Here is a 27,520-nt window from a genome sequence, read left to right on the forward strand (position 1 = left end):
GTTACGCGTTGCGCACGGATTTAAATTCACATTTCTGACGCTGTTAACGCCTCGTCACATGTGGAAACTAGCCGAAGATTTACTCGATTTGGATTAAGTATCTGAAATGGATAAGAGAGGCGAATTTAGCCCCAAATTCACCGGTTCAGTTCGGTTTTCCGGCACAATTATCATACAAATTGTCTCCAAATAAATGAAATGCTCTTTCAGACGTAGAAACAATACAATTATGTTTATTGAGTAAATACCCCGTCATTTGTTGCAAAGAATACATAGAATAAACTGGGACAACATTTATTTTAAGATAAAAAGAACGTAAAATATATTTGGAAAATTTAGAAACGTCTAGGAAAATCATTATCCTCCCTGTCCTATGAACAAAGATGGTCTGATGAAAACAAAAAGGTATTCTCCTCGTCCGTATTCACGCCTGGATTCTGCCGGTAATTCCAACAGAGACGCACGCCAAGGTAATAAGTGTACGTCGGGAATATCTGACTCTTATGAAACCCAGCGTACAACGCCACACGTTACACATTGATGAAAGATGTGGAAAATAAGTAGGTCCTCATAATTACCTCCCGGCTACAGTGTGTGTGTGTTTTCGATCATGGATTAGTGGCTGACCTTCGCATAACCTCACATTGCCAGGGGAGGAAAAAAAAAACCCAAAACATACTGTGCTCTCACGGGGAGTCAGCGCCCCATGAGCAGCGTTACACAGGGAGCTACATCGATACTGACGTATTCAGGCTGAACAGACTTATACATGAAGAGAAAATAATAATAATAATATCAGAGAGAGACGACATACAGATCATAACATTACTGCGCCCATGGTTAAAAAAAAAAACCAAAACAAGAAAAAGGCAACAATTAAAAAAAAAAAAAAAAAAAAGTAAAATAAAAATCCAGAAAAACAATGCTGGCTGGCCTCTTCCTACACCCCCACCTCGGCTTTACTTGCTGGTGACCGGCGGCCCACCCTCGCTGCCGATCTGTTCCGTGGCGGAGCCGCCGAACGGATTGATGGCGTCTGCCTCCATGGCTTGGTAGACAAAGAACAGGAAGGAGGCCAGGAGCGCCAGGAGAAACAGCTTTAGCCAGATGGAGAAGCTACGCCGCGCCACCTTGGTCTGGCCCGTCGGGGGAGCCGCGGCCGCTAGCCTGGCGCTTGAAGAGGAGGAGGAGGATGAGGAGGAGGAGGAGGAGGACGACGGGGTGGGAGGGGGGAGGTTGCTGGCTCTGTGGCGGCTCTCCGTGAAGGTGGTGGTCGTCGTGGTGCTGATGCTTTTCGGCGAGCGCAGGAAGGTCTCGTCGCTCCACAGGTCGCTGGGCTTCAGGGGCCAACCGGCCGCGCCCCGGATGGGCCTCCGGCAGGAAGCGCTGCGGGAACAGAGCGACAAGGCAGCAGTGAAGACCTGGAGGGACGGCCACCGGCCGACGGGGCATTATTGTCTAGATTGACGAATCTCATCTCCCAATAGGAAAGGGTCGAGGGAGTTGTATTTGAAAACTGAAGTTTCGGTCAGGAATCACAGTACGGAAAACACTGTAATGTATACTAAGGAATGTAATGCAAGTCGGGATTCTTTACCAGAAGACTTTAAATGCATGCAAGTACAGCGATAAATATAATTTCATCTTGCATACGACACCCCGACAAGCCCCTCAAGCGGCTCGGCATGAAACCTCTAATGAAGCGGTTGTGTGTGCTTGTTTACATGATTCCAGTTGGACTGTTGATGTCGTTGGGGAACATGTCCTTGAGAACATCCCTCTCCTCGGGTCTAGGGGTCTGGTCACCGGCCGCTATCTTCTCCACCTAAACACACAAGAATTAGGACGGTTCAGGATTCATTCAAAAATCGACACATGGCAGCAAATCGGCATCAAAACCATTTCACTTGGAGGTCACCTGCGAGTGCATCTGACACCACCAGACGGCGCTTGACCTGATATTTGACACCACAGTGCTCCCCCCCCCCCCCCCCAACGCTTCATAACAAAAAAAAGTCAGACCACATTTTCCACAAAACCACAGTGTGTGACACACACACACACACACACACACACACACACACACACACACACACACACACACACACACACACACACACACGAGGGAACCAGCAACTGGAGGGATACCTCTCTGAGCCCCGACTCCTTGGAGACAACGGCTACACAACCGTGTTTCTTGACCGGGCCGAGGCTGGAGAGGAAGGGAGTGATTTTCTGCTGCTTCCCCTTATTCAGCTGGGTGTTGGTAGGCACGGCCTCCCCCTCCTCGGGAAACAACGCATGTGACTGCGCGCGTGTGCGCACGTGTGTGTGAGAGACGGGGGTTAGATTAACTGTCAAACAACTGTTCCTGGACAAACCTGGTGCAGCTGTGTACACACAGTGCTCCATTCAGCACTCCCCGCCATATGCCCAAAATGAAGACAAACGTGTGACTTTGAGACCATCAACACCAAGAGCGACCTCGCCGTTGAGGAGCTCAAGTGAAACCACAGCAAGGCCAAGTGACATTGCGCCCCCCTCCTACCCCAACTGGAGCACCACAAGCTGAGGATTCCAGACCAGACCAGCGGTGCTCGCGGCGCCTGATGGGTGAGATGTCGCACATGGGGCTAAAGGTGACGGGGTTGACCCTGCTCGGCTGGGGCGAGGGCGGAGGGGGCGCGCCCTTCCGTGGACTCGGCTCGGCAGGAAGCCTCTTTAAGGGCAACAAAATGAGCAAAAAAAATAAAAAACACATATCAACCCGGAGGATTTCGCCGATGAGAAAAGGGTAGATCTACTACCCACCGGGGGGGCTGACGTCTGAGGAATGAGCTGCTCTACCGGAGCTTCAGCTGGTAGGAACCGCGGCTCCTGGGATGTCGACAACGGACACGAGTTAAAAAAAAACAAAAAAAAAACAACAACCCCCAAAAGGTTTCACATTCCACTCAGACTCGAGTCACACGACGCGATCAACGCTCACGCCTCCCAATGGCGGCTGAGGAATCCAGCAGAGCACGGCCACATCCAACCAAACCTTAATGCAGAACTCCCTTCTACATTAAGGACGGTCACACGAGGTGGGGTCAGACATCCAATCCTAACCTGAAGCAGTGTGGTGTTGAGCACAGCAGCCTGGCCTTCAGTGGCATCTTTGGTCATTTTGGCAAAATAATGACTATTTCCATCATGGAGCTAGGGGTTAGAAAATAAAACCAAAAAGATGTGAAACATCGGCACAAAAACCCCCAAAAACACAGTATTCTGCTAAAAAAAAAATAATAATAATAAATGGTTTGAGGGCGCCAAGATCCCTAGGACAGGATGGCGGACCTTGCGGCGGGGGCTTCGGGGAGGACGCCGGGCCCCGGTGGGGCCGCCGGCGGGGGTCTTCGCCGGAGAGCACTTGGGTTTGACGGCCACGCAGCTCCTCCTCACGGCGGGGGAGGCGGCTGCTGCGGCCGATCCCTGGGGGACGGAGGTGCGTGAGCCCGACGTGCGCCGGCACCCACGGCTCCCCTCGCCACGGGGGAGCACAGCGGGGACGGCGGCGCGAACCGGGAGGAAGCACAAACCGCATCGCAGGGGTGTGCGAGGCATTCGTGGAAGATAAAAAATAAAAAAAATAAAATAAAAATAAAAACCACCGCCGTGCGCAACGAAGTTCCCAACACCCTGGGAACTTCCCACTGAAAGGCGACGCGCCAATCTGTTCAAGTTCGTCTCCGTCCAAGACGCACCGACGTGAAAGGAACTGAGGTGGGGCAAGAGGAGAGGTCCTCAACTTTTAAAAGGAAACACGCGACAGGGCCGGGCTCCGTCTGACGGGAGGCCGGCACGCAAAGGCAGAGAGGGAGGGAGAGGGGAGAGGGCGGGGGAAGAATAAAAGGGTGTGGACCGGACCGAGCAGAACATCATGAAACTTGAAGATATTTTCAGGAAAGGAAGCTAAGACTTGGGTGTAAATACGGAGAACAAAGATGGAGGGCGGGACGAGAAGGGAAAAGCAGGGACGTCCGCCTCCGAGGGAGCGACGGGAGCCGCTTCACTTGACTGACCTGCGTCTGGTGCTTGGGAGTGCAGGGAACGGGCTGATCCTGGTGGAGTCAAAAACAAACCCCAACCATGTAGGACCTATGTGACTGGAGGCGGCGCGGCTGCTCCGCCGGCCAGCGGACTGAGAGGATCACGCGTGACGCCAACGTCTAAGCTGTATATTATGGGAGATGCTTGACGCTCTTCCGTTGCGGCGAATTCACGTCGCCGCGTATATTTACATAGTTAGGGATTCAATGTGGGGTCCAGAATTGTTCTTTATGTATCGGTTATGCTCATCGTGATTGCAGATGTCAACATCTTTGGGTCAAACTAATAACAATAATAAAATTGGGTCCTGAATTTCTGCGGATATGTTAAAAAGTCCGCTGGCCGACAGAAGAGTCCTGCATCGCCAAAGTCCTCCCCTGTGCAAACACACCAAAACACAACTACGTGCGCAGCTAGAGCAGCCTTCTGAACCACCGTCCATCTTGAAAAAATAAAAATAAAAATCACCAAATGTGAACCCAGATCCGATACAATAAACCAACCGTCTTCGAAAAAGTGGAAAACAGCAAAAATATTCAACGATGGAGGTGATAAAAACACACCTGTGGAGTGGATCGATCACACACACACACACACACACACACACACACACACACACACACACACACACACACACACACACACACACACACACACACACACACACACACACACACACACACACACACACTTTGGGTTTGTTGTTTTACAGGCTCAAATGAAGAGGGGAGAATGTGTTCCACTCTCTGGGACGACCTCCTGGACCTGGGCGTTACGTGTCGGATCAGAACCTCTTCCTCAACCGCCTCAAACACACACACACAGAAAAAACACACACACACACACAGAGAAAAAACACACACACACACCATTTTCCACTAGTCAGTAATTTTCTAAATTCACTGCAGAGATTTTTTTTTTTTAAAGCTCAATATTATTTTAAACATCAATTTGTTTTCCTCCCCTTATGCGAGGGATTTTATCACTGTCACCGTGTTGACTGATTGTTAGAAGGCTGTTTTTTTTTTTTTTCCTTTCCCCACCCCCCCCTTCAAAATTCCACCGGCGCTCACGTGGAGCGTGTACACACTCCCAGCGCTCACGAGTGTGACAATCAAGTGCGAGCGCACAGGGCACCGAGGCAGGGGACACACGCAGATGCGCGCGTGGGGGGAAACAAGGACGACAATCCTCAAACTCCTTTGACTCCCCCCAGAAGGCTCTGCTCAACAGGTACGTGCACATCCCTCCAACAGCAGGGGGCGCACCTCCCATTCACACGGTCAGAGGGAAACTAACGAACACATTTGTGGCTAAACTATTTACCCGGGGAAGCACCTTGTGGTCGTGTCACAAAGAAAGTGATGTCTTCCCAAAATGACAAACAGCTTGTTGGTACCAATCTCTATTGGGACGCGATCCGATAAAACCAGAAGAACAGTCAAAACTTGATTATTTTTCCCGCGCCGTGCAAAAGGTTTTTTTCATACAAGCGGAATAACAGGAATAGTTATATGGACTGAGAAGTATTGCCAACACCCCAAAAAACAAAAAAAAAAAAAGAGGAAGAAGACAGTGTGGCGTGGTATGAAACGGGGGGCGTGGAGAGTGTGTGTGTGTGTGTGTGTGTGTGTGTGTGTGTGTGTGTGTGTTGGGGGAAGGGGGCCGGACAAGACGGAGAAAGCCGAGCAGAAAAAAGGGAGAGTGGGAAGGAGTCGGAATCCAGCTCCAAAACACACACATTAAAAAAAAAAAAACCACCGCCGCCGAGACCTAATCCCCATCATGTGCTTTGAGTCGGAGCGGGGGCGTCACTCTGAGCCGGGTGTGACACGTCCACGGCCAATCAAAAGAAACTTCCAGCCCTCGTGTCGGTTGGGGTGGGGTGGGGGAGTTAATAGACACCAGCTGGCTGGAGTCCCACGGTATCGGATCCTCCTACAAGTTGAACCGCTCGATCCCCACCACAGCGGCGGCGGCGTTTGAATTTGAGGGGAAAAAAACAAACAAAAAAAAAAAAAAACATCTAATCTCGTCGCTGTAGGAGAGTTGCCCAAACAAATGGAGACCTTGAACTTCGCGTGACCTTCAATACAAGGTCGTCCTGGTGACCGTATGAACACTACCGGCGTAAAAACGGATCAATACGAGAGACAAAACGTAATCCAACATCATTAATAGTTTACGCACTTTCTGATCTGGTATATTTGGCTGAAAAACTCTGTGAGGATTTCTGTTTAAAGGTGCCAGTGTAGTCAGGACTAACGGGAACTTGGAGTCAAAACACACCTTCTGCGGGATTTTGTTTAAATAAAAAGGCCAATATTCTATACTCTGTATAATCTCTGCATCCCACCTATCGCCGGCACTAGGTAGGAAACGGCCATTCAATGTATTTGCATATACTTCTGATATACTGGTCGCATTGTTGGTGGCGGGGTCCGCCCTTTTTCGCCCCGGCAGGAATGAATTGATCGGGGACACACGGGAATGAACTGCAGCTGCGGGGAATCCGTCAAACCAGTGCAGCTACTTGGAAGCAAATTCTGCGACTTTGATGGTAACGCACCCAACACAGGCCGTCTCCCACCTTGAAAGCAAACAAACGGGAAAAAAAGTCCACGTCTGCAAGCCTCCGGTGTGGATTATCCACCCGTCTGCACGCATCCGTCTGTCTGGCAGGAACCCATCCCAGACGTCACATGGTTGGGTCCATCATCAACAACACACTTTGTATGTAGAGTGATTATTAAAAAAAAAATAAAATAAAATAAAAAACATTTCGGGAAATTCGAGCAGTAACTTTACAGGGGCCTGACCTGGTTGTGCTGGCTGCTCCGTATCCGGGTGGTGACGGGGATCTTCCCTCTGCTCCTCACCAGCCTCTCTACCACCGGGATGGGCTCCGGGACGGGCTCCGGGACGGGCTCCGGGACGGGCTCCGGCTCCGGCTCAGCCGCCGGCTCCGGAGCTGGAGTCTCCTCTGCGAATAGGACGTGCAATCAACTCTGCATCACTCAGTCAGGCCTCAGTGAATATCATCCCCGGGATGAAGCGACGGTGAACCAAAGAATCATTAGTTTGCAATTATACACATATTTAGGGGATTCTGACAGCCGTGCCACTGAGCCAAGAATAACGTTGCTTCCCATCATCGGAAAGGGCGACATCCGAATACTGAATATATTGCTCCAAAGTTGAAGCCTTGTTCCTTTATCGAGGCATCATTTGTGAATAGGCATGAACACATATCAATATACACATATCAATTTCATCACACCGCCCCATAGCATTCTTATTTAATCAGAGGAAATTATCCATTTCCAGTGACAGTACAGCAACAGAGAAACGCCACCGATGCACATAAAAACAAAGTCACCCAACCAGGTCACAGTAATACATAGAAAGCAACGTGGCGGCAACGCGGTGGATACAGCGCTGAAGTAACAGTGAGCACAAGGCGGTGATTACAGCGTTAATCCCTACAAGGTAATCACGCAACAAAGGAATGCACGGCCAGCACAACACCAACACGCACACTGGCGCCCGTCGCGCAACCAGACGGGCGACAGGTCGCAGCAGAGCCTGCGTCGGCGGCGACGGGACAACCGGGGAGGGATCCGCCTTTTGGAGTGGAGGTGGCGTGTTCACAATGATAAAAGATTTTAGATTGGATTTAAGAACCACGGTTGTGGCGCTCACCTTCCTCCTTGTCGCTGTAGTGGTCCGAGTCTGCATTTCCGTTGTGGTTGACCTCCACTTCCGCCAGCACCGCCTGGGCCACCAGAGACTGCGGGGGGCCCTGGTCCACCAGCTTCTGCAGCTTCTTCTCATAGACGCTGCGGGTGGAGGCTGGGGGTCGACAGAGTTGTGTTCAAATAAACCGTACCAATGTCATCGCAGTGAGAATTCTACATATTTCACAAGGTTGGTGTGTTTTTTTTTTAAGCCGTGAAATCCAATTGCACAAACATTTACTGTGATTTCGGTGGGCCCCCAGCTATGACAGTTCCCCACACGTCTCCAGACACCAACATTGCGTACCGACCCTCCACCAGGTCAACGCCACAAGCAGATTGCGTCACCCGAGTGACACACCACTCCACGAGTGTGAAGCGTCTTGGTGCGTCTTCATGGACGCTCTACAGTGGATCTATAGCAGATCCACTTCATGGCTCAAAGTCTTTGGGTGTTTTTTTGTTTTGAAGTGCATCTTCCTCGGTCGGGCACAAAGGAAGGTGGAGTACAACTCCGGTGTTACCGCGTGGACTCACCCACAATAGGGCCCGCGCTGACGCCGTACTTGAGGAGCTCGTCCTTCAGGCCGTCATCGGTCAGCTCAGACACGTCCAGGTCCTCTGGAGGGGCCTTATCTGTTTTCCTGGTGGCTTTCTGTGTGGGGGGGGACACACGGAACGGGTCAGCCTGACCGGGACTGTAGGGGTCAAACTGTATAACGGAACAAGGCAGCGGACAAAATGATTACATGGTCCCCCGATGGCAATTATTGGAGAGATAAGAGATCAATGTTTTTGTAAAATCGTTAAATTCCAGAACCATACGTTTCCCTTCTGATTTAAGGGGAATTTCGGACCAATGTTAAGAAATGTCATAAATAGAATGGGAATAGGTGCATTCCCACAAGTTGGGTTGAGGCAAATTTAAAATTCTACCAGAATTATCATTTACCAATGTTCAATGCCAACGAAGGGCTATTCTGAAATAGGTAGATGCATATTACATATTTTACGCCATTTATAGTGGGATAAATTGAACAATAAAAACATAGTATAAAACTAATTCTTGCAATTATTTGCACAGCAGGGTGCCAGGTACCAGAGAGTTAAATGCAAAACTCGAAAAAACTTTTAAAAAAGTCAAATTTAAACAACTTTGACAAATCGTCTCAAGTACTGATCGGTTCAAAGGTAGACTTGGTTTTGTAACATCATGTTGACGGACACCATTTTGACAAAAAGAGACCCGATTTGAAACGCGAAACATTTTGATTTCAAAGTTTGTTGAAATTAAGGACCTTATAAATCAAAACCTTAGACATTTTTTGACCACTTTCCAGGACCGGCAGAGCCAGACACCCAGTCAAGATTTAAAACATGATAATGACATCCCGGGGACACACCTTGATGATGTAGCGACCGCTTTAAATTAAAAAAAAAAAAAAAAAAAAGACAGTGTAGTATTTGTTCTGAGGCTTGATAAAAGACGGCCATCAACTTAAACCCCCGTGAGTCGAGGCAAAATATTTAAAATGTTCCCATAAGCAGCGCATTCCGGCTGTCTGCTGGACTTGAAGCCTTCATTACCAACTCATTTTCAGCCGGTTGGTTTGCGCCACCAACAGCTCTTTTGAAATGCTGAGGCTGCCTGAATGAGGTCGGCCAGCGAAAGGAGGCAAAAATGAAGAGGCCGTCATCAGCGTGACCCGCCCCCCACTTCCCATTTTAGTCGCTCTAGTTCAACGTGATCTAGAAAATCAAAATGATAAACTTTGAAACAAGGGCTGCAATTCCAAAAAACCTCATTCTTCATGGATTGCGCTCGTAATGAACAACAAACATTTCCCTGTTAAATGCTGCGTTGCTCATGAACGCAGCATTCTTTAATAAAAAATAAATAAAAATAAGGAAATACTTCTAATCAGCAGGAACACGAACAGCTCGACCTATGGAAGCCCAAAATGGCCAGATTTCGGCCAACCAACACAGGCGCTTTGCCCGAGCGCACGTGTACAGGGTCCTAAAACGCTGTGAAAGCAAGTTGTGATACGTTGCATTTTGGATAAATAACGCTCGGTTTCAACTACTAACAAGCAACAAACGCACTGCGGCCAAGGACAAAAACACAGCGAGTGGCATTGCGCCCTGAGGTCCGCGCCGCCGAGCGTTTGACCGCCAGCTACTCTTTTTGTGAGCCTCAGCAGTGTTCATTCATTTCTATGAGAGAGCAGTGTTTACACAACTGTCGGCGGCCCCGGCGTCACACAACGAACCTGTTCACCGGGTCGCTTGTGTCGCAGGCGGACGCACTGGCGTCGCAGTCGCCGGGTGAAACAGGCCTCAATGGCAGACTTGAGGGGTCGGAACCAAGTCGGGGGAAAAGCTAGCGTCTCGCACGACATACAAGTATGTTGAAGCGCACGCGAGATGTGCATCACTGCACGTCTATCTTTATCCCTTAAATGGGAGCCATTTGCCTGAGGAACACGACACTTTTGTTTCTGCTCGGACAGGGGGAGAAAATCAAAAACACGCCGCAGGTCTCATGAAACCAGTAAAAAAAAAAAACTACGAAATAAATCGATACATTCACAGAGGATGTGAAATAATTCATTTCAATATTAAAATACACAATGCCCTACTATATGGCCCGCTAGGTTGTTTAACCATTATATTATTTTGGTGTTGTTTTCTGTGCTTTTCTTCTCAAAACATCTATTACCGGAACACCGTAACGAATGTCATAGTTAAAAACAACTAAACCAATGTAGTAGACGTGGTGTAATTATTTCACATTCTCTAAATATTGTAATGATTCATCTGGGACATGTTTTGACGGCGCTCTCGTGAGAAGGCCCCACGGCGCTCACGACTCCGTCACAGAGAGTAAACAACCGGGCGTGCTCACCCCCTCGCAGAGCAGCCGCCAGGAAATTACACCGCGTTTGAAGCGGCGGCCGCCTGCAGACGGGGCTGTGCGGCGCGGAGCCCAAAAGACGCTCGTCCACTACTGAGAAGAAGAAGAAGAAACAGTCTTTATTTGTCACACAACACACACACACACACACACAACACACAACACACACACACACGCTTTTGATGGTGGCCGGTGAAATGGTTCCTCTGCATTTAACCATCCTGGCTTGTCCTTCCTCCAGGGCCACAGCCAGGACCAGCATACGTGGACGCGCCCGGGGACCAGGTGATAAGTGTCCATCGCTGGTCAGACCATGATGGGTGCATGTTTTTGAGGGGGGTCCTTACTGACGTGAGGTGGAGGAAACCCCATGTGAGCACGGGGAGAACATGCAAACTCCACACAGAAAGGCTCCTATTTGGGAGATAACTGCGTCTGGGCGGCGTCTGGCAGGGAACGTATGGGAGGAAAGTGCGTCGCGTCTTTGCGTTGAGTGGCACTTGCCTCACAGCAAGAAGGTCCTGAGTTTGATTCTCGCCCGGGGCGCTGTTGGCACCGTGCTCCAGCGGGTTATCTCCCAAATAGGAGCCTGTGTGGAGTTTGCATGTTCTCCCCGTGCTCACATGGGGTTTCCTCCACCTCACGTCAGTAAGGACCCCCCTCAAAAACATGCACACATCATGGTCTGACCAGCGATGGACACTCGTCCCCGGACGCGTCCACGAATGCTGCCCACTGCTCCTGGCTGCCTGGAAGGACAAGCCAGGATGGGTTAAATGCAGAGGCCAAATTTCACCAGCCACCTCCCAAAGCATGTGTGTGCATGTGTTGTAGCGCGACGTGTTGCGTGACAATCAAAGATTCTTCTTCTTCTGAGGCAGAAACGTGCGGTAAACAGCTGAATATGTGATCTGAGCAAATGCCGGTGGAGCGAGCGCAAAGACACGGCATTCCCACATTCTCTGGCCAACACAAACGGCAACAAAGCTTTATCGGCACGCGGTGCCAGCTTTATCGGCGCGCCATAACCGACACTGTTCGCTCTGCTTCCCTAAATACACCCCCCCCCCCAACTCCGAGCCGTACGCGGGACGGAGAGTCTGAAAGGAGAAGCAGATGGACGGCAGCCTCCACTTCCTGTGCTCCCAGCTCACACTGGGCCCTCGTGAGGTTCAGTCTGGACACCAGCCAGGCCGTTGCATAATCACAGCATTCCAAGACGGGAACGAAAGCTGGAAAAGCGCGGGGGGGGGGGGGGGGGGGGGGATCTCTCACTATCCCGAAAGCCGCACCCATGGTCTCAAAAAGGGCATAACTGGAGCTTGACTTCATGACTGGGCCCTGCGCCAACTTCACGTCAATTCAATTATCAAACAAGCGAGCGGGCCGGTGCTGTTGAACAATATGGATGGAATTATGTTCACAAGGGCCTGTTTCACCACATGCCCTCGTACAAATTCGTGCCGTGACTGCATGGAATCGTTCACGGCTACAACTGACTGGGAGCGTCGCCTGGGTGAGGTAAACAGAGCGGGCCCCGCCCCGCCGCTTAATTTTTTTGGGGGGGGGGGGGGGGGGGGGGTTGAATGGGAACGACGACCCGTTCTCTGCAGGAGCGATGACTTGTGTGGTTAACCACAACATGCTGTCGGGACTTGGCACCAGTGCACTGCTTTTGGGGCATCCTCCACAACCGCTGAGTTCTAAACACCGACCACACCAAATTTCACAGCACCTTGAGACTTGGCAGAAACCAAAATAAAAAAAATAAAAATCTTAACATGGATGAAGGAGCAGAAAGCTCCAGGATTTGGAAGAACCATAGTCATTTCAAGTTCTCCACTTTTTAACCATATTTTCCAGAGTTACAGTTTGTCCGTGAGCGCTCTAGAGGTTATCGTCCTACCATACTGAGCGCCCCTGGCGCTGCCGTTCATTTTCCAAAAGGTGAGAACTTGCACTGGCGAGGCTCCCCGGGCGTAGCCCTCGCAGAAAAACAGGCGGGAATTTACTTTCACAGCAATCGCTCCATTACCATACTAAACCATATCTCTCCTGCTTTCCAAATGGATGAGCCATGTAGGAAATCCCCCCCCCAAAAAAAGGGAGAGTCAAGCTCAAGCATGACATTCATACGTCTATTTATTTGTCTTGAATTAGGGTAGGGACAATTTTAGAAAAAGTTGACATCGGTGTGGTCTTCACAACGGTGAACTACCTACGCCTCGCATCCTGCATGTACGAGTGCTTTTGAACAACTCTCAAGATGAATCGCTGCGTGAACCGCATTTAGATAAATAAATAAAATAAATAAATGGTCAGCCAGCATCCAAAGCGTTCACTGAGCACCACTGCACATACAGATCCTCCCTGGAAGCAGCCAGAGGTCAACGTTACACTGCTACGGTCCTTCAGCATGAAGGGAGATAGACAGACTTTTAGGCCTGAACTTTAGAGCTTCTCTGACTGGAGGGGGTGGAAGCCTGTTCACTATGTGAAGAATGCAAAAAATGCAGGTTTGTGTTGAGTGACCAAGTGTCTTTATCAGAAGAGGCCTGTGATCAAGGAGACGTGGTTGGGTATCTGGTTTCACACACACAAAACAACCCCCCCAAAAAACAGACACACACCAGAGTACCATTCAATACAAATTATATGTGTGAGTTGTGTCCACCCCCCCCACACACAGTCTGAGCACACATTCCTATTCCCCAGAAAGTATTTCCTCAATAAAAGGAGACCCAACCCTGTAGGATAACAGCGACGACCGCACCGGAATGTCAACCTGGTCGTCTCCACAACGATGAACCTGCACCGCACACCACAGAAAGGGACCCGGTTTCAGACAGTTTTTGCAGATGCCTTTTCACGAAACCTCTAGCAGAAAGAACTGAGATATATCCCAGAAGCTGCTTCTTGTTGTTGTCCAAGCCGCTTGTCCTTAATTCTTCAGGTCTGTGCCCAGCTCAAAGATGCAGGGGACACAAAAGGACAAAGGGATCTGGTGCTTGATAGTCCTGGACTTCAATTGAATTTTCATCCATCTATTTATCGGCCTGTATTATTATTTTTTGTGCCAATACCATTAATTATCATTCTAATTTTATGACTATGAAAACTGATCTGCTACTACACACAGGCTGGTTGTGGTCGCTTTAATGTCTGATACTGATATGAAGACTTGTTTTGTATTTGATCGTTTATGCATGAAATCCACCAGTACCCAGTGATGCTCCTTTAAACCCCCTTTCCTGGTCAGCACAAAGCTTTCATCTATTGTCATTTTCTCCCCAGGTTTTATTTATTTACAGTCATGGATTGGCCTCAGATACATCAGACATCCATCTGGATGCTTGCATGAACTTCTACTGCAGAAAAAAACAAAACACAACAAAAACTTGTTCTTGAAGTTGTTTGTTAAACCTGTAGAGAAACCAGCTCCGCTCAAGTCGTTGCCTGAAGATATTGACAGATTTATCATCTAAGCGATCAACAGTACAATGGAAGCCATCGCCCCCTCACACTTAAACAATTCTAGCGAGGTTACAAAACCCAAACTTAAAAAATAAAGAAATAAAATCGTAATAATGGAATTCACAAATAAAGGGCACTGTACAAAACCCAAGGGCAGAAGGAAACAAATCTGAAAATCAATGTATGTATAAGTCCTGTGCAAACCATCATGGCTCCTGAAAATCACAGATGAAGGTCCACACCCTCCACCTACAACAAGCCAATGGCAGCCGCTGAGAAACCCTAAGTTGGCATTTCCTTATCATGTAAAGTAGTTTTGAAGTTTCAAGCTTTATCAGTAACCCTGTAGGGGGGGTGGGGGGTGACACACCCAGCTCACAGAAGTGATGGAATTATTTCACCTGTGACACCAAATCAAATCACTCAATCTAAGGTACCCCCCCCCCCCAACCCCACGGGGGATGGTGAATTGATCAGATAACGTGGAGACATGAATTAAACCATGACGCGGATGCGCCGAAAACCGAGATGCTGGTGGCGGTTCGCCGACCCCAGACGTTTTATCAACCGGCTGAAAAACCTAATAAAGACCAGTTCTGCCGGGTCATCGGAAACCACGCCGCGGCTATTGACACAGTCTGACGTTGGGTGTTATTCCCAGGGGAAGGAGGGGCGTCGCCCAAATGCCCTGTAATTCCCAGATAAAATGGCTGTAAAAGGACCAAACAAACTTGTGTGCAACGAGCGTGTGCAATCCCAGGAAGCAGGTGTGTTTGTTGGTTGTAACTCCAAGAAAAGTTCAAACAAAGAGACCGCAATGAAAAGTGATCACAAATGAAAATCGACGAGTGAAAATTTGACCTACTTAGTTCAGGGCTGATAAGCAACAGATGAGCGGCGCTCACCCGTTGTTAAAATATTAATAAACTGATAATCATACTGACAATAAAACTTCCCTCTGGTGTAGCTGCGTGCCCGCGCGCCAGGAAGTAAAACTTCTGACGGGTCCTGGAAAGTTGCCAGACTTCTTGCGTCACGCTCAGAGCTGCAGCTTGTACGGACTTTAAAATATGCACCCACCTAAGAGCGGGAGTTACCATACACAGACCATAGGGCCGGCGGCGAGAACTGTTAGGTAAGGAGAGCCCAAAATACCCACAAAATAAAGACTACGATTTACTACTATCTGACCAAAGGAGATTGGTCAGAAGATCAAAGCAACATAAATACACGTAAATGTCATCCGTGTTTCTTAAAATCCGTTCCTTTCACCCCTCCATCACCATTCAAAGAGAGGCGTATACCCTGACTGAACACCTTATTAGGGGACTCTATACCAACACTGGGCGTGGCCTCCCTTTCCCCTCAAAAACGGCCCCAATTCTTGCCGTGGATTCCGCAGGGCGATGGAAACATTCCTTTGAGGTTCGGCTCCACGCTGACGTGACGGCGTCAACGCAGCTCCGGTGGATTTGCCGAAATCTCCCGCTGCGGCACATCCCAGAGGCGCCGTGTCGGATTCAGATCCGGCGACTGGGAGGGAAGCTGAACAGCCACTCAACTCGTCGCCACGTCCGCGAAACCGGTTTTGAGGCGACTTTTGCTTTGTGACTCGGTGCATCATCATGCTGGAAGGAGCCGTTACCGGGTGGTAGATGATGGTCATGATGGGATGCACACGGCCAGCAAAAATACTCAAATACGCTGTGGCACTCAAGACACGATTGACTGGCATTAACGGGCTCAAACTGTGCCAAGAAAACAGGCCCCTGCCCGCTGCAGCCGCAGCCTCCATTACATTACATTTAGCAGACGCTTTTATCCAAAGCGACTTACAATTGTTCAAACACCGACAGACGCAGCCATCAGGAGCAATTAGGGGTTAAGTGTCTTGCTCAAGGACACTACAGCATGCTAGCAGGAGGAGCCTGGGATCCAACCAGCAACCTTTAGATCACTAGACCACCAGCTCTACCGCCTGAGCTACCATCCCGTTCTTGGACTTCCCCTGTTCATCCCATCCAGTTCTTGGACGACAGTAGTGGAACCCGACGCGGTCCTGCAGTTGTAGTCCATCCGCCTCGAGGTTCCACGTGTTGTACATTTTGGGAGGTTTTTTTCCGCCGACCACATTGTACAGAGTGGTCACCTGAGTGACCGCAGCCTTCCCGTCAGCTTCAACTGATCCGGCCGTTCCCCGGTGACCTCTCATCGATGAGGCGTTTCCTTCCGCAGAACACTCGCTCACCGGCGGGTTTTTTTTGTCGCGTTGTTCTGTGTAAACTCTAGAGACTGTTGTGCGTGAAAATCCCAGGAGTTCAGCAGCTACAGAAAAACTCAAACCAGCCCGTCTGGCACCAACCATCATGCTGCCTTGGAAAACACTGAACGCTGCTGACCCATATCTGCATGATTTTGAGCATTTCACTGCTGCCCCAGCTTGGCTGATAGATAGTTGCATGAATAAGTAGGTTTACAGGTGTTCCTAATGAAATGTTCAGTGTTTGTAGATTGAGTTTCACCCCAGGAGGAAAATCACAACAAATATAATAATGATAATAATAGTAGTTTCACACCAGGAGGAAAAATCATGATCATATTGATAGAAATAATAGTTTCATCTCAGGAGGAAAATCATAAAATAATAACGTAATAATAATTTACCCCAGGAGGAAAAATTATGATCATAATAGTTCTACGCCAGGGGGAAAATCACAACGAATATAATAATGATAATAATAGTAGTTTCACACCAGGAGGAAAAATCATGATCATATTGATAGAAATAATAGTTTCATCTCAGGAGGAAAATCATAAAATAATAATAAAATAATAACGTAATAGTAATTTACCCCCGGAGGAAAAATCATGATAATAATAATAGTTTTACGCCAGGGGGAAAAATTATAAATTAACAACATAATAATAATAATAAGCTTCACCCAGGAGGAAAATCATACAAAATATAATAATGATTATAATAATTTCACCCCTGTAGGAAACAAAATCATAAGAAATACAATCGTAAAAATATAGCACCACCACGATAACAGCTTTATGGAGGAATTCAAACCCGGTGCAAGCCCTGACCGGGACACAAAGACCCATTCACAGACAGAGGTGTGTGTGTGTGTGTGTGTGTGTGTGTGTGTGTGTGTGTGTGTGTAATCAATTCAAATTTAATAAAAACAAAAAATATAAATAAACAGACAGACAGTCAAACCTCCGTCTTCCCATAAGCAACAAAACAAAAAAATAAATAAACAAGAAACCAGGAGCTCCTCGGCGGGCACTCACCCTGCCGGAGGAGCGGCTCCTGCCGGACACCACGGGCGGCGGGAGCTCCTCGTCGCTGGAGAAGGCGTCCAGCGTGGCGGCGGCGGTCCGTCGGTTCTGCGCGGTCAGCTTCTGGAGGTACAGCTGCACGTACACGTCCTTGGTCGGGTTGCCGCTCGGGAGCTCCACGTCGTGGGCCAGGAGCACGTTCTTTAGCCGCTCTTTGGTGAGCACCGAGGGGTCTTCGAGGTACTCCGGCATGGCGGGCGGGCGGCGGCGGGATGGTGGCGGTGGCGGCGGCGGGGAGCGGAGGAACCGAGCCGCCTCGGGAACAACACGTCGGTCGGTCGGCGTGTAGTTGTGCTGTTGTTTCTGCTGTAACGGGCCCGTGGCGGCGGGGAGCAAATGGCCGAACCCACAGCGCCTCTCGTCGGATCGCGGCCGCAAAGCAAACGCTCCGAGGCGGGGCTGGAGCGAGTCCGGGGGTCGCCCTGCTCCGCGCGGGGCCGTTCACGCCGCGTGGCTCCGCTTCCCTCCGCGGGTTTCTCCGCTCGGGGCGGAAATTAAACCGACTGAGTGGAATGAAACCGTTACAGCGTAGCGTGCCGTGCCGATCCGATCTGGTCCGATCCGATCCTTCCTCCTGCTTTTTGAGCGGCGGCTCCGCCCCCTCGACCGGTGTCGTAAAATAGCCCGGGCGAGACGCGAGGACGATCCGTTTGTGGTGAACTCTACAAATGACTCGGGGGGGGGCGGGGCTAACCCTGAGAGGGAGCGGGTCCCCGATCACAATCCCCTCCGTCGACATATGACGGGGATTTGTTCTGGCTCTATGCATCTGTATTTACATAGATATTATTTGCTTCAAGCTGACCTGTACGAAAAAATGGAGGATGAAAATGGTAATGAGATAAAAATGGAATAGAAAATGTAAGTGAAAATAACAACAAATACAAATACAATTATAATAAATATATATAAATTGCCCAAAAATAAATACAACACAGAAATAGTAAGATATATAAAGATATACGAATATACAACATGCAATACTATGTACAGGATATTAAATACAATTAAAGCCTGAGGAAAACACGGCACTTGGCCATAATTGACATTGAATGTGACTGGTTTATACTTTCAAATTCCCGCTGTGATAATTAATGAATCATTTTGGTCCAAGCGTTCGGAATTGTTGTCGCTCACACTGCATTTGTCTGTCAAAATAAATCACTTGAGGGAATAAGGCTAAAATATTTCTGAGGATCCGCAGCCGGCGTTCCTCCCGCTTACATCAAATCTCCAGACGGAATTCCGTTGATTCTGGTGAGAATTCAACCGAAGCAAAAGCAGCCGAATCTTTGTTGCCGAGTGACTCACCGAGAAGCGAATCTCAGAGAGAGGGACGAGTCAAACCTTTTCGCCACTGTCGTAAAACGAGACGCGGCCGCTCGGCCCAGCGCCACGGCGGGGGCGTGGCCAACCCCGGAACGCGGAGCTCTGATTGGACCGACGCCGCTGGAACGTCACTCCCCATTGGTGGAGGGCGCGACGGAAAATTGGGCGCGCGGGGCGGTTGGAAGTAACTGATCAGTTACTTTTATTCATGTACTTCTTTGCAACCCCCGCAAGTATCTGTACTAGTATTTTATTATAGTGTATTCAGTTTTAGAGACTTGTCTATAGAGTCTTTACATTTTCAAGACGCATTCATGTTAATTTAGTGTAAAAAAAAACCCTATTGTTTTTATTATTTTAAATTACTATGACGAAGTCAACAACAGTCTTTTATTGTAAGTTATAATCAAGAATTGCCCGAGCACCATATGCAGGAAAATAAAGTACAGCATATATTATGGTCTGTTAAATCAGGTCAGTGGATATGATAAAAGCTTGACGTTGAAAAACATTTTTTTTTTTTTAAATTGAACTAAAATGTCCCTGTGGGAATATGAAACTGCCCCAAACGCACCTCACTCGGGCTACGCTGTTGTTCTGACTGTGCGGCGGGCTCATTACATATTTCTCAGAACATCTTTGGGGAGAAAGAAGGAAATCAAAAGTGCTTCTTTCTGAGTCTGGGTATTTCAGGACCCGACGTGCCGAAAATGCACACTTTACAAATTAAAAACACACCAAGCCACTGCAGATACCGTTCGCCAATTTACACACAGCCGCCATTAAAATGATCATAAACCATTGATTTATGAATAAAAAATAAAAAATACCACAATCAATGTGTGCTTTGCACATTACATGGAAATAAAACAGTAATGTATTTGTTTATTAAGTCACTGGACAAAGAACAGTAAAACAGAAGAGAAAACCTGCAGACATGTCGTTCCTTTTCACTTTTCGTAACAAGAAACCTCTCATCACTGAGGCAGACGAGACTCGAAACCATGCAACTGAAGAAAAATACTCAAATAACACGTTCATAAATGAAATCACTCCAATTTCATATCCCCTGTCCTCGTGTGCTGCTCAAGCTGAAAACCATGTCTATTCTCACGTCAATAAAATTAACTTAGAAAAAAAACAAAAAAAACAAAACAAACAAAAACAAAACAAAAAAAAAAAAAAAAAAAAAAAAAAAAAAAAGTGGTCCAGATTATTATGGGACCTGGCCGTTTTTTTTTTTCCGTTTTTTTTTTTAAATGGTTGGGTGGGGTTGGGGGAGGTGGGTGGTTGGCGGTGAGATGCAAGCTCAGACAGACAGACAGACAGCTGTACTGGGTCATGGAGAAAGCAGGCAGCGCTGACACAGGGACCCTTCACAGGTCGATCACCCCCCCCCCCCTCCCCCGGAGCTCGACACCACCTGAAAGACTGTTTCTAAGTGTGTGTGTGTGTGTGTGTGTGTGTGTGTGTGTGTGTGTGTGCGTGAGTGTTCAACACTGTCTTGTTATCTGTTTCAATACATGCCTGTTTGTGTGTGTATCAGACGCCATTACTGCCCCAAGACCTACAGAGTATGTTGTGTTCATCTTGATAAACAGTATATCACTTCTTTAATGTGTGTGTGTGTGTGTGTGTGTGTGTGTGTGTGTGGGGGACAGTCCCTATGCCTGCATCCAGATCGGTTCCCGGTGGAGATGAGTGGAACCATCTCTGCTCCTCGCTGGGGAGTGAGGCCGAAGACAGCGGAGTGCCCTCCCCTTCCTCCTCCATCACCCCGTGTCCTCACGATGTTCGCTCCTCCGCCCTTGCTCTCCCCCTTTCGCCCTCGCACGCCGTTTCGCCTCAGGCCTTGATCTCGGGAGGTGCGGTGTACAGCGGCTCAGAGTTCTCTGAGACCAGGTCCTCTGGTGAAAGGAAAACAAAGGTCAGGAAAACAAAGGTCACGAGGCAAAGTATGTGCATCGTACCCGACATCCACAGAAGAAAACCAAGCTCAACACCTGAACCCCGACCTACGAAGTAAGTACCGACATGGAGAGCCTGAAGCCCGACTCCATGTGGGTCACAGGTTTGCGGACACAGATGAGGCCTCATCTTAACACACAAAAAAAAAAAATCGCACTTTTAATCTGGACGAGCTGAACTGGCCTTTTTCCTCAGTCATGGTTTGAAGTACTCTCGTACTCGCCCCCGTCGTGGTTTTAAAGAATCTGATTTCCAGAAGGAAGATGAGATTTAACCTTGGGATTAATGGGCGTGGCCTCCAGGTCGACCAGGTTGATCTGGACTAAGAGCATCACCAAGACCAGACAGAAGGAGCTGCCCAGTCCCTCATCGCCTCGGTCTAGGACTTCCTGGCCTCGGACTAATTCACCTTCAATGAAGCGACGTCTCAGGGAGGCAATTTTTAAATTCTGGATTTAATAAAGTTGAATTATCTTTGTCCCGATTTGGATTCAGCCCCGCCTGCGAAGCCGCCCCACAAACTTTGAATCGAATTATGACTCTTTCCAAGTTATTCAAGATCACCAGAGCATTGTATCTGGTTTTCAGAAACAATACAAACGGCCGTTTCAATATTTCGGTAAAAAGGTTGAAGGACCACACCGGTGACACTTTAAAAAATATTTTTAAAAATACACCGTCACGGTCATGGTCAGCGGCACCAGGGGAATACTCCCTGGAAGGTTTCTCACCATATCCTTCAAATTTTCTATCCCCCGAAAATAGCGACGACATAAACAATCTAAAAACGAGAGCTTCCACCAGGAGAGGGGCAAATCCCACCGGTATAAAGTTCTATTACATCTATTAGGGATTTCACCACCAACGAGTGCACCGTATCGATGGCATCCCACCAGTTACCGCCTGACTCCCAAAACCATCCATCGACCCAGCCATCACCCGACCCTCCCCTTTTTCCACACACTTCCAGCTCCGCGCAAGGAACCCAGTCGCGGGCAGCTTGGCAAAACAAGAGAAAGGGGACGAGCGGCGTGTCGGCGTTACCGGGGAGGACACACTTCCACAGGCCGTAGGTCTTCCCCACGGCGGTCTGCCACAGCCGGAGCGTGCCGTCCTCAGAGCCGCTGGCGTAGAGCTCCCCGTCCGGGCTGAAGCGCACGCAGTGGACCGGCCCAAAGTGGCCCTTGTACGACTCTGGAGAAAGGGAGGAGGGGGGTGGAGAATCGGTAAAAGAGATCGATCGTTTTCTTCCACAGGAGAGAACGGGGCGGCGGCGGCGGCCGCCCCCGAGATCCCTCCCTCTCGAGACGGCACCACCGTCTCGGCCGCGCCGCCCGGTGGGCGTACGTTTACACCCTCCAGGTGCCGGCAAAGTCGATGATGCACACGTCTCAACCACGTCGGTAAAATCAAGTATACCGAGGCCTCCAGATTCATTTACTATTGGGGGTGATTTTGCCGAAACACACCCGGTTGGCTAAATATGATACGGTTCATCGATAAGATTCAATAACGTATATTTTCCCCCCGGGCTACGGAAGAGAACATTCAAGGAGAGATCAATGGCCGACTGTGTGCTCACCCAGCTCCTCCATAGAGCTGTAGTCGTATTTATAGAGCTTGAAGTCGTCTCCGCCGGCCACAAAGAAATCCTTTTCCGGGTGAAGGGACGCCGAGTTGATGGTGGCCGGGGCCTCCACTGTTTTGATTGGCTCCAGGCTGGAACAGAAAGCAACTGCATTACGAACACAGCGGTCGGGAGCTTTTGAGGAGTGGGGCCTTCACCCTGGGTGCGTGCAGCCCTTTATTACCGCCGTCTACCGTCTTTATTTACATCATTACACACATTATACACACCCTCCAGGATTTTGTGGAGTTTGTGTTTGTTGTTGTGATTTAAAAAAAAAAAATTTAAACTTGCGATTCAATTTGCACAAACGTATGCGTTTTGTTTTTCCTTGCGGTAAAATTGAGGGAGCTGGCAAAAATTGCGAGTCAAAGAGGCAAGAAAAAAACCCTTGTTTTTTTCATGTCACAGAAACAACTGGAAATATTTAGGTACTCGTCTTCTTATTTTATTGGCTTAACATCAAGCACTATGGGTTTAAAGTTACAAAAAGAGACAACACTGTGCTTCCCCCTATCAAGATGAATTAAAATCAAATGAAAACGAACATACAACATACAAGCACCAAATAAAACCAGTACCGTTAACGTCGCCAGGGCAACGAGTTAAAGCGTCCGTCGATTTTGCCGTTTAATTCAGAAAAGCTGCGACAGTTTTGCACACAATCGTAGGCTTTCGCAAATATCGCAGAGAGCCGTCGAATTTGCACGAACTGCCGCAAAAATCAAATTTTCGCCTCCCTCACCACTCCCCGGAGTGACCGACTGCAATGTACACAGCTGTAACCTCCGTGCAGGTACCTCCGGCGAGATACCGCGTACCTGAGGGCGTTGTAGAACCCAATGGTCTTTCCGGAGGTGGTGACCAGAATCTCTCCATCCGCCACGTACTCCATGCTGCTGACGGAGGCGTCAAACGACAGCGTCTTCACAACTTCCATGGAATTCCTGTCCCACAGCCTAAAAGCACACGCACGCACAACCCCAAATTAAGTATTTAATGTTACGAAGAGGTAAATACATATGTGCAAAAAAAACCCCAAAAAAAACACAGGCAACCAAAGCCTGCTTGACCCGTCATTCATTCTTTTTTTTTTTTTTTTTAAACAATGAGTGTTTATTGAAAAATCAAATCAACCGTATCCGATAAATAAGGGTTCTCGTCTTGGAGACGTCCTCCTACTGACCTTATGGTTTTGTCGTCAGCAGCTGAGAGGATCAGCGCGTCGCCATTACACCACAGGGCTTTCTTAATGGACGCCGTGTGGCCCGGGATCTCCTGCGGCGCTGAGGGGGCGCACGTGGACGGCGCAGAAATGTGTCCGGTGAGTCCGCTGTTCACTGGACAACCCCACATGACCCCCCCCACCCCATCTCCATATCCCACACCACCAACTACACCGTACCTCCTTTTGTCCTTGACCCCCTCCAGATCGTTGGCAAACTACAAAGTTCAGACTGACTAGATCGCTCACTGGTAACATAGCGGGGGGGGCTCTGGAGCTGATCAGGGTTCCATGTAAGGGCACAAAGGCTGACACACACACACACACACACACACTGACACGCACACACACTCACCTGCATCTGGTTTGCTGAGGTCATAAATCCGCAGTACCTTATCGTTTCCCCCAGTCAGCAGATAGTTGCTGTCCTGCGGGAGGTACAGAGGCGGAAAGACGTAGAGAATAACACAGTAGTGGAAGACACTCGTTTAATTTTTGATTTAAAACAAAAAAAACAAAACAGTGAAGTCGGACAATTAAGGAGGATACCAATTAAGGAGGATAAAATAAGATGCGGGCAGGTTTGAACGGCCCTCAATTCAAATATGCATTTCTCGAAACATACAGGGGTCGAAGATTCCGATTATTTTTTTTTTTTCCCCGAGGAATCGCCACTTCCGACAACCCTGCCGTTCGTCGCGTCATGCCGCATTTTCAGCTGGCCGGGGGACAGGCGAGCACCGGCCAGGCGCCGCTCCTACCTTAGTGAAGCAGACAGACTTGACTATGTGCTTGTGAGCCAGCGTGAGGACCTCGGCTCCGCTCACTGCATCCCACACCTTCCTGAGGGGCCGGAAGAGGAGAGACAATCCATCAGCGAGCCTGGCTGGACCGGGTCATAGGCAGCCAAGTTTCAACAGCAGATTCAGTGCAGTGAAACCAGGGGAGGCCGAGTTGAGGGCGGGTCCGTTTGCTTTGTCGAAATAAAGACTTATCATTTTAGTTTTCAGAGCACGCTGGTTCCTTTCAAATCCGTCTTCGCATTGGAGTAATACGACAGCAGGTGTATTTTAGTTAATATCTGACTTGACTTTTGTGGTTCCTCGCATTATTACATTTACATTACATTTAGTCATTTAGCAGACGCTTTTATCCAAAGCGACTTACAATTGTTCAAACACCGATGGACGCAGCCATCAGGAGCAATTAGGGGCTAAGTGTCTTGCTCAAGGACACTACAGCATGCTAGCAGGAGGAGCCTGGGATCGAACCAGCAACCTTTAGATGACTAGACCACCAGCTCTACCGCCTGAGCTACCATCCCCCCATTATTGTTTTAGAGTCATTCTCAATCATGACCAAGTCTTCCAAGTCAAGTGTAATCTACCAATAATTAAAAGTAATTTTTAATTATCAAATCTATAAAATTGTCCCCCCCCCCAGTTGTAAGCGAGTAAATCCCACTCGGTCATGATTATTCGTAGCATAACGCTGCCTTCGTCAGCCGGAAACACACACCGTACAAAACAGAACTTTTCTAAAAATGTAACCTATGCGGCGACAGTCCCCATTCAAGTGACGCCATCAAAATGAGTCTGAGGCGACACCGTCCCAATCGAAGCTACGGATGGAGGTGTGACCACGTCCAGGACAAATTGGGGATCAGGTCACCCAAAGCCCATACGAAGGGGAGCGCATAGTTCCAGAACGTATTTAAGCGCACGACTGGGCGTCTCCATTGGGTAACTGACAACCGTGAATAGAGAAGATGACAGACCATGTGTTCACTTGTTCCAATGTTTCAGTTTGAAGTAAAGGGGGCTATTCCTTCATTTTGCAAGCGGGCTACATAATTACGATTCCACAAAGCATTGAAATGTAATAAAAAGGACATAATTCACAGTTTTTTTACAGGGATTTATATGTATACTCCACAGGAAATCAGTGTCAGATCTCAAGTGCTGATGTCAGGTATGACCGTCCACCTCAGTCGTCCCCAGAGACCGTCTGGCTACACCACGGAAAGGCTAAACGGGGTCCTCCAAACGCATATTGGGAATTCCCACTCGCCGAGGCGCCTCCACTCACGCTGTGAAATCGGCCGCGGCGGTGGCTGCTTTGGTAGCGTCCGTGTTGAGAGTGGCTCCCCAGACTGCACCTTTGTGACCCAGAAACGTTCCAATCCAGTCCCCTGTGTCTCCCTGGCGCAACATGGGCTTACCATCTGCGGAGGAAAATTGGAATGACAGCATTGTAATCTTCCAGACTTTGCCAAGGGCCTGTGTTGTTCCCCGATTATTACCTAAGACCAAACATACCCTGTACAAGGCAGAGATTGCTGCTTTTGAGCGTTCAAGGTAACCGACTCCCCCAAAAGGACACCACATAACAGTGTGTGAAACCCTCTTTGTTCAGGAAACGGTATTAAACCTTGCATGGATAAACGCTCCACACAAAAGACATTCTGGGTATCGAAAACTTCCCTCAGCACCATTCGACGAGGATTGGGGGAAGTTCGGTGTGTTTTGCGCGTTGGCGTCAACACGCAACTGAAAGTACCTGGTGAGACGGTACAATAGTCCATGATCATATTTTAGTATACGTATTTGTTCATCCTGTATAGAATATCCCATCGATTTTCATACCGACAGTCGACATAAGCAACCAAGGCACACAACTTAAATATGAATATGAAAATGCACTTGGGCTAATAAACAGATTCTGACTGCGATCCGATGGAAAACACATACGCATTCTGTTAACGTGGGCTTGTGTGTGAGTGTGTGTGCACTGCCACCACGCGTGGCCCGTCCGAACCCTGGTCTCCGCAGTGAGCGGGGGCTGGCCCGGCGCAGGTTCTCCCCCCACCCGCCGCCGCCGCCTCACCTTTGCAGGCACTGATCAGGAAGTACCCGTACGGAGTGATCCCACTGAAGGCTAGGTCCACCACGGGGCGAGTGTGGCCCGAGCAGGTGAGCGGTGTTTGCCTCATAGCCATCCTGGTTCCTCCCTTCCGGCCGAGCGCGGGTCGAATCGGGTGGTTCGGGTGCGAGACGCGGGGAGGCGAGATCCACCGGCTGGCCGGGTCTGCTGGTTCCGGTGCTAGCGGGGAGGCGGGCTAACGGTTAGCACGGGGCAGAGGGGGAGGGGGGGGGGAAAGAAAACCCCAAAACGTGGCTCGCAACTCGGGTCAAAGGGAAACGCGGAGAGCGGGGGAGAGGTTCGTCCGTCGAATAGAGCCGCGGGTCCCTCCCGGCAGAAGGAATGTGGTGCTACTAGCTACAACATTGCAACTAACTAGCAACGTGGATGCGGCGCGGCGACCACACGGATATAAACAGACGGATCGCTTCCGGGGTTGCGCAAGGTCAACCGCCGAGCCCGCCGGAAGCTGCGCCGCATTCGCGGCCCACCGGGGGACGCGGGAACTACGAGCTTCCAGCCCGGAGAGCAGCCGCTTTTCACGACGAGTAGGCGAAATGCGCCAAGGCGACGCACCACGCCGAGCGATACGCATTTTATTTATTTATTTTCCTGCGTCCGAAATGGCGGCGTATGAACGCTCAACACGTTCATACGGTCGCCCAGCGTGTTTTTTTTTTTTTATTTAGTATGTGAGTGCGGCGCAAGCTATGACGTCATGCTATGGTTTTGGGTTTTTTTTCGGTGTACACGGCCCGTATTTCCCACACGACTCGAATGCGGCATCAGCGCCACACCTTGCGCCCCACTGCCACCCGAGGGAAATGTCAAGGGTTACAGCGACGTTTCATATTAAACACTGAATTACTCAACGACACCAATGT

The 27,520-nt window shown here is 49.1% G+C and overlaps 2 protein-coding genes across 2 annotated transcripts; both read right to left on the reverse strand.

The window, feature by feature from the left end:
- Window positions 1–223: 223 nt before the first annotated feature.
- tmpoa (thymopoietin a) lies at window positions 224–18,103 on the reverse strand. Its single transcript, XM_080022043.1, has 6 exons — window positions 17,518–18,103; window positions 8,367–8,484; window positions 7,795–7,944; window positions 6,912–7,075; window positions 1,725–1,825; window positions 224–1,386 (listed from the first exon to the last, which is right to left on the reverse strand). The coding sequence occupies exons 1-6, from the start codon at window positions 17,755–17,757 to the stop codon at window positions 960–962; spliced, it is 1,200 nt and encodes a 399-aa protein (XP_079878169.1). The 5' UTR covers window positions 17,758–18,103; the 3' UTR covers window positions 224–959.
- Window positions 18,104–19,735: 1,632 nt separating this feature from the next.
- Window positions 19,736–27,037, reverse strand: strap (serine/threonine kinase receptor associated protein). Its single transcript, XM_080022703.1, has 9 exons — window positions 26,601–27,037; window positions 25,803–25,938; window positions 24,476–24,557; window positions 24,070–24,142; window positions 23,676–23,775; window positions 23,311–23,448; window positions 22,445–22,581; window positions 21,907–22,056; window positions 19,736–20,801 (listed from the first exon to the last, which is right to left on the reverse strand). Exons 1-9 carry the CDS (start codon window positions 26,710–26,712, stop codon window positions 20,740–20,742), a joined length of 990 nt encoding a protein of 329 aa, XP_079878829.1. The 5' UTR covers window positions 26,713–27,037; the 3' UTR covers window positions 19,736–20,739.
- Between the last annotated feature and the right edge of the window lie 483 nt (window positions 27,038–27,520).

Source organism: Zeus faber (genome assembly GCF_960531495.2).
Source record: "Zeus faber genome assembly, chromosome: 21".
In the NCBI taxonomy this organism is placed as follows: domain Eukaryota; kingdom Metazoa; phylum Chordata; class Actinopteri; order Zeiformes; family Zeidae; genus Zeus; species Zeus faber.

What these genes read in the sequence shown, in the direction of transcription:
- tmpoa (XM_080022043.1), bottom strand. Translation starts at nt 17,757, where the DNA reads ATGCCGGAGTACCTCGAAGACCCCTCGGTGCTCACCAAAGAGCGGCTA. An exon ending in GGAGCCGCTCCTCCGGCAGG is followed by an intron (nt 8,485 to 17,517) that starts GTGAGTGCCCGC and finishes CCCCCCACACAG; the next exon opens with AAAGCCACCAGGAAAACAGA. An exon ending in AACAGTCCAACTGGAATCAT is followed by an intron (nt 1,387 to 1,724) that starts GTAAACAAGCAC and finishes CTGTTCCCGCAG; the next exon opens with CGCTTCCTGCCGGAGGCCCA.
- strap (XM_080022703.1), bottom strand. Translation starts at nt 26,712, where the DNA reads ATGGCTATGAGGCAAACACCGCTCACCTGCTCGGGCCACACTCGCCCC. An exon ending in CCTCAGCAAACCAGATGCAG is followed by an intron (nt 23,776 to 24,069) that starts GTGAGTGTGTGT and finishes GCGCCCCCTCAG; the next exon opens with CGCCGCAGGAGATCCCGGGC. An exon ending in GGGTTCTACAACGCCCTCAG is followed by an intron (nt 22,582 to 23,310) that starts GTACGCGGTATC and finishes TTTCTGTTCCAG; the next exon opens with CCTGGAGCCAATCAAAACAG.